The sequence below is a fragment of the Oncorhynchus mykiss genome, chromosome 3, assembly GCF_013265735.2.
Source record: "Oncorhynchus mykiss isolate Arlee chromosome 3, USDA_OmykA_1.1, whole genome shotgun sequence".
Classification (NCBI taxonomy): Eukaryota; Metazoa; Chordata; class Actinopteri; order Salmoniformes; family Salmonidae; genus Oncorhynchus; species Oncorhynchus mykiss.
The window spans coordinates 6,325,885-6,336,660 of NC_048567.1; the positions used below are offsets into that span (position 1 = coordinate 6,325,885).

The 10,776-nt window shown below is 42.7% G+C and overlaps 1 protein-coding gene and 1 pseudogene across 1 annotated transcript; both read right to left on the bottom strand.

Moving 5' to 3' along the window:
• Positions 1-2,209: 2,209 nt before the first annotated feature.
• LOC118936454 lies at positions 2,210-6,830 on the bottom strand (annotated as a pseudogene).
• A 260-nt stretch (positions 6,831-7,090) lies between these two features.
• LOC118944879 (GTP-binding protein GEM-like) lies at positions 7,091-7,851 on the bottom strand. Its single transcript, XM_036966998.1, has one exon. The coding sequence runs from the start codon at positions 7,788-7,790 to the stop codon at positions 7,482-7,484; it is 309 nt and encodes a 102-aa protein (XP_036822893.1). The 5' UTR covers positions 7,791-7,851; the 3' UTR covers positions 7,091-7,481.
• Positions 7,852-10,776: the final 2,925 nt, after the last annotated feature.

A 10,776-nucleotide genomic window follows, 5' to 3' on the forward strand; every position in this document is an offset into this window, starting at 1 on the left:
TCATCTCTGTAGAACCATACAACTGGCTACTGGACTCATCACCGCACAGTCAAAACCAGCAGGCAGACTGAACAATCTGTAAGGGTGGAGGTGGGGATTACAAAGGACTGGAAAAGTTTCTCACTCAAAGCGGACTTTAACCTTTAACTTTATGAACTGCTTCCTGTCTGAGAATGTCTAGTAGTAAGCTGTTTAGAGGAGCTTAGCTGAGACACAGATATGACTGCTTCCTGTCTGAGAATGTCTACTAGTAAGCTGTTTAGAGGAGCTTAGCTGAGACACAGATATGACTGCTTCCTGTCTGAGAATGTCTAGTAGTAAGCTGTTTAGAGGAGCTTAGGTCAGACACAGATGACTGCTTCCTGTCTGAGAATGTCTAGTAGTAAGCTGTTTAGTGGAGCTTAGCCGAGACACAGATATGACTGCTTCCTGTCTGATAATGTCTGTAGTTGTCTACAATAAGCTGTTTAGAGGAGCTTAGCTGAGACACAGATATGACTGCTTCCTGTCTGAGAATGTCTAGTAGTTAGCTGTTTAGAGGAGCTTAGCTGAGACACAGATATGACTGCTTCCTGTCTGAGAATGTCTAGTAGTTAGCTGTTTAGAGGAGCTTAGCTGAGACACAGATATGACTGCTTCCTGTCTGAGAATGTCTAGTGGTTAGCTGTTTAGAGGAGCTTAGCTGAGACACAGATATGACTGCTTCCTGTCTGAGAATGTCTAGTCGTAAGCTGTTTAGAGGAGCTTAGCTGAGACACAGATATGACTGCTTCTCACACAGACACACACCTCTGATAGGTCCCCTGTAATAATGAACTGATACAGTGTGTTGATTGGTGGAATAAGGAACTGTATCCCAAATAGTCAAGACATGCCAGGTGATCTTGTCGTATTTACAGTTGCTGACTTGGTGTTGTGCACTTAGCATCACAAGAAGATTCAAAAGACTCCATGCTGCATCACCTCCGGCCGTGATTTGGAGTCCCATAGGGCGGCGCATAATTGGCCCCGCGTTGTCTGGGTTTGGCCGGGGTAGGCCGTCATTGTAAATAAGAATTTGTTCTTAACTGACTTGCCTAGTTAAATAAAGGTTAAATAAAAAAATATTTTTTTAAAAAAAAAAAGTTCAAAACCACTGGTCTAATCTAAAGGTACCATGTGGTTAGTTGAGAATTACGAAAATGTATAACCACAAACCCATATCTCTGTCACGCCCTGACCTTAGAGAGCCATTTTATTTCTATATTTGGTTAGGTCAGGGTGTGATTTGGAGTGGGCATTCTATGTTGTCTATTTCTTTGTTTTTGGCCGCGTGTGGTTCTCAATCAGAGGCAGCTGTCTATCGTTGTCTCCGATTGGGAATCATACTTAGGCAGCCTTTTTTCCCACCTGTGTTTTGTGGGTAGTTTATTTTCTGTTTAGTCTCTTACCTGACAGAACTGGTCACTTTCATTTTGTTACTTTGTTCGAGTGGTTTTTGATAATAAAAGAATCATGAACACTTTTCATGCTGCGCTTTGGTCCACTCCTTCCGACGACAGGCGTTACAATCTCTGTAGTTCTCTGCCCCTCTATGAAAGGTTGGTCTGTAATCGTGCTGCCATCTTGCAAACCCTTCGATGATGATGATGAGGATGAAGGTATTTATCTCCCTGCTGACTCGTTCAGTAGGTGATCCATAATCGATAATTGTCTACTTTGATCAATCAGTGTTAAAGTACTGAAACAAGATTAGGATATCAACCTAATCTACCTTGCCTCTGAGATAAGGAACGCAAATACACACGCATGCACACATACAGATACACCAGGGAAATAGCCAGAAATTTGTTTGTGGATAGGCCTGCATTTTTTTGTTTTTGCTCAATCTAATTGGGTGGACCTGGCAGGGCCTGTCTCCCCAGTGAATGGGCCTGTGTCCACCCCACCCATGCCTATGCCCCTGACACACACACAGACAGACAAATACAATTTAATCAGGCTTCTAACCACTTCCTGTTTCTTGACTCCTCCTCCAGAATGTTACCTTGACATCTCACTCACTTGACATAATCTGAGATGCCACTGTACAAGACATATCTGTGTGTCCAGTTTCCCTTCATGAATTGAATTCGTGTTTCTAAAGGCAGCCCTCTCCAGTCAGTCATTAATCCAGACATGGCTCTCATTCCCCGCTGGCTTCAATCTCGTAACAGACTTAGCTGGACCCCAAACACACTCTGGCTGAAGGTAGCCTAATTATCCCTCACCTCTCACACTGCCCTGGCCCCAATCCCAGGTCTCTAGGGGGTCAGTGCCAATCATCCTGGTAGGAACACACACACTATGGAGTTACCTCTGAGGGGAGGATAACTGCTCTGTGTCACCTGCTGAGTCATGTTCCAATAGCATGTTTGTGTGTGTGATGTTATTGGAGTCTAGCAAGACAAAGACAAGTGAACATTATGACATTTTAAAGAAAATATGGATTTTATTCCACTGCAGCATAATAATAACAAAACCAACGGAAAATATCCACACACAGCAAAACATACACAAGATGAGCAGTGCAGATTATCAGTTATCTCAATCGGACAGATAGGACTATGTACAAAACCACGAACATTTAAGCACCTTGTTATCAGGCTTCAAATTGTCTGGGTAACCCTGGTCAAGCATTTTGGGAGAGAGAACGAGGGATGATAGAGAGAGAGGAGAGAGTCTCAGTGAGGGATTAAAAAAGGACAGGAATTAACATCTCTCTCATGACCCTAAAAGGATTAGAGATCACTAATTATCTAGCACCTCTCTCTTTTCCTTTTTCAATCTCTCTGTCGGCTGAGATTGTCAGAACACTGCATGTCCATTGGTTGATTCTCCAGACCGTCACAGAGGCTGGCGAATGGGGCGACAGTTTTGAGGGGTCAGTCTAATGTAGACTGCAGTAGGGGTGGGGTTGTGTGTGTGTCCTGGATCTTAGAGCACTGAAAGATCATGGCAGGATTTGGACTTCAGACGGAATGCGACGTTGGCATTGTTCTTGGCCCCCATCTTGTCCAGGAAGCGTTTGGCCTTCTTGGGTATGCTGTCGCGGCGTGTGTGTGAGTGTGTGTGTCTGCGGCGGTTGTTGTTCTCCTTGGTGTCTCTGCGTAGTCGTAGCTGCTGTACAATGCCATGGAAGGTTGGCCAGACGTTGTGTTGCATTGCTGCTGACGTCTCGATGAACTTACAGTCAAACACTGCAGCACACACACGGCCCTCTGGTGAGAAATTTGGAAGACCCATTTGCGACCAAACTTTAACTTTAACTGATGTCTGGAATTGTTGCTTCAATATGTCCACATAATTTTCCTCCCTCATGATGCCATCTATTTTGTGAAGTGCACCAGTCCCTTCTTCGGCGTGCAAGCCTCCCCCTTTTTCCTTTAAACATAATGATGGTCATTATGGCAAAATAGTTATATTTTTGTTTCATCAGACCAGAGGACATTTCTCCAAAAAGTACGATCTTTGTCCCCATGTGCAGTTGCAAACCATAGTCTGGCTTTTTAGGGGGGTTTTGCAGCAGTGGCTTCTTCCTTGCTGAGCAGCCTTTCACATTATGTTAATATAGGACTGGTTTTACTGTGGATATAGAAACTTTTGTACCTGTTTCCTCCAGCATCTTCACAAGGTCCTTTTCTGCTGTTCTGGGATTGATTTGCACTTTTCACCCCCAAGTATGTTCATCTCTAGAAAGCGTCTGCTTTCTGAGCGGTATTCCGGCTGCGTGGGCCCATGGGGTTTATACTTGCATACTATTGTTTGTACAGATGAAAGTGGTACCTTCAGGCGTTTGGAAATTGCTCCCAAGTATGAACCAGACTTGTGGAGGTCTTGGCTGATTTCTTTTGATTTTCCCATGATGTCAAGCAAAGAGGCACTGAGTTTGAAGGTAGGCCTTGAAATACATCCACAGGTACTGTACACCTCCAATTGACTCAAATGATGTCAATTAGCCCGTCTAAAGCCATGACATAATGTTCCTAGCTGTTTAAAGGCACAGTCAACTTAGTGTATGTAACCTTCTGACCCACTGAAATTGTGATACAGTGAATTATAAGTGAAATAATCTGTCTGTAAACAATTGTTGGAAAAATTACTTGTGTCATGCACAAAGTAGATGTCCTAACCGACTTGCCAAAACTATAGTTTGTTAACAAGAAATTTGTGGAGTGGTTGAAAAACAAGTTTTAAAAACCTCTCTAGGGTATGTGGGACGCTAGCGTCCCATCTGGCCAACATCCAGTGAGATTGCAGAGCGCCAAATTCAAATACAGAAATGCTCATTATAAAAATTCTGAAAACAAAACATATTTTTACATAGGTTTAAAGATGAACTTCTTGTTAATCCAACCACAGTGTCAGATTTATAAAATGCTTTTCAGTGAAAGCATACCTAGCCCAGAACATACCTAACCCAGAACATAGCCCAGTTGACAAATTATTACAAACAGTAACCAGCCAAGCAGAAGCGTTACAAAACTCAAATTAATCCCTTACCTTTGATAATCTGCATATGGTGGCACTCAGAAGACATTAATTTACTCAATAAATGTTCATTTTGTTCAATAAAGTCTCTTTATATCCAAAAACCATTTTGTTCGCACGTTTTCTTCAGTAATCCACAGGCTCAAACGCAGTCCAAGCAGGCAGACAGAAAAATCGAAATTGTATCCGTAAAGTTCATAGAAACATGTCAAACAATGTTTCTATTCAACCCTCAGGTTGTTTTTAGCCTAAATGATCTATAATATTTCAAACTGACAATAACGTTGTCAATATAAAAGGTAAACAAGAAATGCACTCTCTCGGGATTGCACATGAAAAAGCTCTGCGACACGGTAGGGTCCACTCATTCAGACTGGTCTTACTCTCTCATTTATAAGAATACAAGCCTGAAACAATTTCTAAAGACTGTTGAAGGCATAGGAACTGCAAATTGAGTCCTAAGTCAATGGATACTGTAATGGCATTGAATAGAAAACTACTGGTTTCCGCCTGACAAATCAGTTCTGTTATACTCACAGACACTATTTTAACAGTTTTGGAAACTTTAGAGTGTTTTCTATCCAAATCTACCAGTTATATGCATATCTTATCTTCTGAGCCCGAGTAGCAGGCCGTTTAATTTGGGCATGCTTTTCATCCAAAATTCCGAATGCTGCCCCCTACCCTAGAGAGGTTAATGACTCCAACCTAAGTGTATGTAAACTTTCGACTTCAACTGTTTACACATATGCACGCACGCACGCACGCACGCACGCACACACACACACACACACCAAACCTGTGCCTCTAATCTCACCGGTAACTGACACCTCTCTGCGTCGGACCAAGTCACACTTGTTTCCCACCAGGATGATTGGTGTGTGGTGGGCAGGGCGGTGTTGGCGGAGGGATATACGTAGCTCTGAGGCTTTCAGGAAGGAGGACCGTCGCCTGTCTATATACACTGGTCCTGAGACGACCCTCCCTCATCCTGAAGGGAACACAAATAGAGACTACGTTAGAGCTGTGATATGTAAACAAACTGTTAGAGTATGGCTAAAACACACACAGCAAGACAGAGTTCAAACTAGGCCTACAGACTAGAGTTTCATCAAGTAACCATTAGAAGTTTCTCTCTTACCTCTGAGTCCCAGTTGTCCACTAGAGTGACTGTGGCTTTCTCTCCATCCACTGTGACGGTCTGCTCACACACCTCATCTGAAGAACAAACCAATCACTGTGTTAAGAACCACATTTACAACCAACATTTAGATTCATACAAGTAGAATTGTTCAAGCATCTTACTTTTATATTGATGTAAGAGGGATGCGTAAAAAGGAGGCCAAGTGGATGTTTCCCTATGTGCCCATTACGCACAACAGCATTAAATACATCCATCACAAAGTCATAAAATTGGGTAGTTTATTTTCTGTTTAGTCTCTTACCTGACAGAACTGGTCACTTTCATTTTGTTACTTTGTTCGAGTGGTTTTTGATAATAAAAGAATCATGAACACTTTTCATGCTGCGCTTTGGTCCACTCCTTCCGACGACAGGCGTTACAATCTCTGTAGTTCTCTGCCCCTCTATGAAAGGTTGGTCTGTAATCGTGCTGCCATCTTGCAAACCCTTCGATGATGATGATGAGGATGAAGGTATTTATCTCCCTGCTGACTCGTTCAGTAGGTGATCCATAATCGATAATTGTCTACTTTGATCAATCAGTGTTAAAGTACTGAAACAAGATTAGGATATCAACCTAATCTACCTTGCCTCTGAGATAAGGAACGCAAATACACACGCATGCACACATACAGATACACCAGGGAAATAGCCAGAAATTTGTTTGTGGATAGGCCTGCATTTTTTTGTTTTTGCTCAATCTAATTGGGTGGACCTGGCAGGGCCTGTCTCCCCAGTGAATGGGCCTGTGTCCACCCCACCCATGCCTATGCCCCTGACACACACACAGACAGACAAATACAATTTAATCAGGCTTCTAACCACTTCCTGTTTCTTGACTCCTCCTCCAGAATGTTACCTTGACATCTCACTCACTTGACATAATCTGAGATGCCACTGTACAAGACATATCTGTGTGTCCAGTTTCCCTTCATGAATTGAATTCGTGTTTCTAAAGGCAGCCCTCTCCAGTCAGTCATTAATCCAGACATGGCTCTCTCATTCCCCGCTGGCTTCAATCTCGTAACAGACTTAGCTGGACCCCAAACACACTCTGGCTGAAGGTAGCCTAATTATCCCTCACCTCTCACACTGCCCTGGCCCCAATCCCAGGTCTCTAGGGGGTCAGTGCCAATCATCCTGGTAGGAACACACACACTATGGAGTTACCTCTGAGGGGAGGATAACTGCTCTGTGTCACCTGCTGAGTCATGTTCCAATAGCATGTTTGTGTGTGTGATGTTATTGGAGTCTAGCAAGACAAAGACAAGTGAACATTATGACATTTTAAAGAAAATATGGATTTTATTCCACTGCAGCATAATAATAACAAAACCAACGGAAAATATCCACACACAGCAAAACATACACAAGATGAGCAGTGCAGATGATCAGTTATCTCAATCGGACAGATAGGACTATGTACAAAACCACGAACATTTAAGCACCTTGTTATCAGGCTTCAAATTGTCTGGGTAACCCTGGTCAAGCATTTTGGGAGAGAGAACGAGGGATGATAGAGAGAGAGGAGAGAGTCTCAGTGAGGGATTAAAAAAGGACAGGAATTAACATCTCTCTCATGACCCTAAAAGGATTAGAGATCACTAATTATCTAGCACCTCTCTCTTTTCCTTTTTCAATCTCTCTGTCGGCTGAGATTGTCAGAACACTGCATGTCCATTGGTTGATTCTCCAGACCGTCACAGAGGCTGGCGAATGGGGCGACAGTTTTGAGGGGTCAGTCTAATGTAGACTGCAGTAGGGGTGGGGTTGTGTGTGTGTCCTGGATCTTAGAGCACTGAAAGATCATGGCAGGATTTGGACTTCAGACGGAATGCGACGTTGGCATTGTTCTTGGCCCCCATCTTGTCCAGGAAGCGTTTGGCCTTCTTGGGTATGCTGTCGCGGCGTGTGTGTGAGTGTGTGTGTCTGCGGCGGTTGTTGTTCTCCTTGGTGTCTCTGCGTAGTCGTAGCTGCTGTACAATGCCATGGAAGGTTGGCCAGACGTTGTGTTGCATTGCTGCTGACGTCTCGATGAACTTACAGTCAAACACTGCAGCACACACACGGCCCTCTGGTGAGAAATTTGGAAGACCCATTTGCGACCAAACTTTAACTTTAACTGATGTCTGGAATTGTTGCTTCAATATGTCCACATAATTTTCCTCCCTCATGATGCCATCTATTTTGTGAAGTGCACCAGTCCCTTCTTCGGCGTGCAAGCCTCCCCCTTTTTCCTTTAAACATAATGATGGTCATTATGGCAAAATAGTTATATTTTTGTTTCATCAGACCAGAGGACATTTCTCCAAAAAGTACGATCTTTGTCCCCATGTGCAGTTGCAAACCGTAGTCTGGCTTTTTAGGGGGGTTTTGCAGCAGTGGCTTCTTCCTTGCTGAGCAGCCTTTCACATTATGTTAATATAGGACTGGTTTTACTGTGGATATAGAAACTTTTGTACCTGTTTCCTCCAGCATCTTCACAAGGTCCTTTTCTGCTGTTCTGGGATTGATTTGCACTTTTCACCCCCAAGTATGTTCATCTCTAGAAAGCGTCTGCTTTCTGAGCGGTATTCCGGCTGCGTGGGCCCATGGGGTTTATACTTGCATACTATTGTTTGTACAGATGAAAGTGGTACCTTCAGGCGTTTGGAAATTGCTCCCAAGTATGAACCAGACTTGTGGAGGTCTTGGCTGATTTCTTTTGATTTTCCCATGATGTCAAGCAAAGAGGCACTGAGTTTGAAGGTAGGCCTTGAAATACATCCACAGGTACTGTACACCTCCAATTGACTCAAATGATGTCAATTAGCCCGTCTAAAGCCATGACATAATGTTCCTAGCTGTTTAAAGGCACAGTCAACTTAGTGTATGTAACCTTCTGACCCACTGAAATTGTGATACAGTGAATTATAAGTGAAATAATCTGTCTGTAAACAATTGTTGGAAAAATTACTTGTGTCATGCACAAAGTAGATGTCCTAACCGACTTGCCAAAACTATAGTTTGTTAACAAGAAATTTGTGGAGTGGTTGAAAAACAAGTTTTAAAAACCTCTCTAGGGTATGTGGGACGCTAGCGTCCCATCTGGCCAACATCCAGTGAGATTGCAGAGCGCCAAATTCAAATACAGAAATGCTCATTATAAAAATTCTGAAAACAAAACATATTTTTACATAGGTTTAAAGATGAACTTCTTGTTAATCCAACCACAGTGTCAGATTTATAAAATGCTTTTCAGTGAAAGCATACCTAGCCCAGAACATACCTAACCCAGAACATAGCCCAGTTGACAAATTATTACAAACAGTAACCAGCCAAGCAGAAGCGTTACAAAACTCAAATTAATCCCTTACCTTTGATAATCTGCATATGGTGGCACTCAGAAGACATTAATTTACTCAATAAATGTTCATTTTGTTCAATAAAGTCTCTTTATATCCAAAAACCATTTTGTTCGCACGTTTTCTTCAGTAATCCACAGGCTCAAACGCAGTCCAAGCAGGCAGACAGAAAAATCGAAATTGTATCCGTAAAGTTCATAGAAACATGTCAAACAATGTTTCTATTCAACCCTCAGGTTGTTTTTAGCCTAAATGATCTATAATATTTCAAACTGACAATAACGTTGTCAATATAAAAGGTAAACAAGAAATGCACTCTCTCGGGATTGCACATGAAAAAGCTCTGCGACACGGTAGGGTCCACTCATTCAGACTGGTCTTACTCTCTCATTTATAAGAATACAAGCCTGAAACAATTTCTAAAGACTGTTGAAGGCATAGGAACTGCAAATTGAGTCCTAAGTCAATGGATACTGTAATGGCATTGAATAGAAAACTACTGGTTTCCGCCTGACAAATCAGTTCTGTTATACTCACAGACACTATTTTAACAGTTTTGGAAACTTTAGAGTGTTTTCTATCCAAATCTACCAGTTATATGCATATCTTATCTTCTGAGCCCGAGTAGCAGGCCGTTTAATTTGGGCATGCTTTTCATCCAAAATTCCGAATGCTGCCCCCTACCCTAGAGAGGTTAATGACTCCAACCTAAGTGTATGTAAACTTTCGACTTCAACTGTTTACACATATGCACGCACGCACGCACGCACGCACGCACACACACACACACACACCAAACCTGTGCCTCTAATCTCACCGGTAACTGACACCTCTCTGCGTCGGACCAAGTCACACTTGTTTCCCACCAGGATGATTGGTGTGTGGTGGGCAGGGCGGTGTTGGCGGAGGGATATACGTAGCTCTGAGGCTTTCAGGAAGGAGGACCGTCGCCTGTCTATATACACTGGTCCTGAGACGACCCTCCCTCATCCTGAAGGGAACACAAATAGAGACTACGTTAGAGCTGTGATATGTAAACAAACTGTTAGAGTATGGCTAAAACACACACAGCAAGACAGAGTTCAAACTAGGCCTACAGACTAGAGTTTCATCAAGTAACCATTAGAAGTTTCTCTCTTACCTCTGAGTCCCAGTTGTCCACTAGAGTGACTGTGGCTTTCTCTCCATCCACTGTGACGGTCTGCTCACACACCTCATCTGAAGAACAAACCAATCACTGTGTTAAGAACCACATTTACAACCAACATTTAGATTCATACAAGTAGAATTGTTCAAGCATCTTACTTTTATATTGATGTAAGAGGGATGCGTAAAAAGGAGGCCAAGTGGATGTTTCCCTATGTGCCCATTACGCACAACAGCATTAAATACATCCATCACAAAGTCATAAAATTGGGTAGTTTATTTTCTGTTTAGTCTCTTACCTGACAGAACTGGTCACTTTCATTTTGTTACTTTGTTCGAGTGGTTTTTGATAATAAAAGAATCATGAACACTTTTCATGCTGCGCTTTGGTCCACTCCTTCCGACGACAGGCGTTACAATCTCTGTAGTTCTCTGCCCCTCTATGAAAGGTTGGTCTGTAATCGTGCTGCCATCTTGCAAACCCTTCGATGATGATGATGAGGATGAAGGTATTTATCTCCCTGCTGACTCGTTCAGTAGGTGATCCATAATCGATAATTGTCTACTTTGATCAATCAGTGTTAAAGTACTGAAA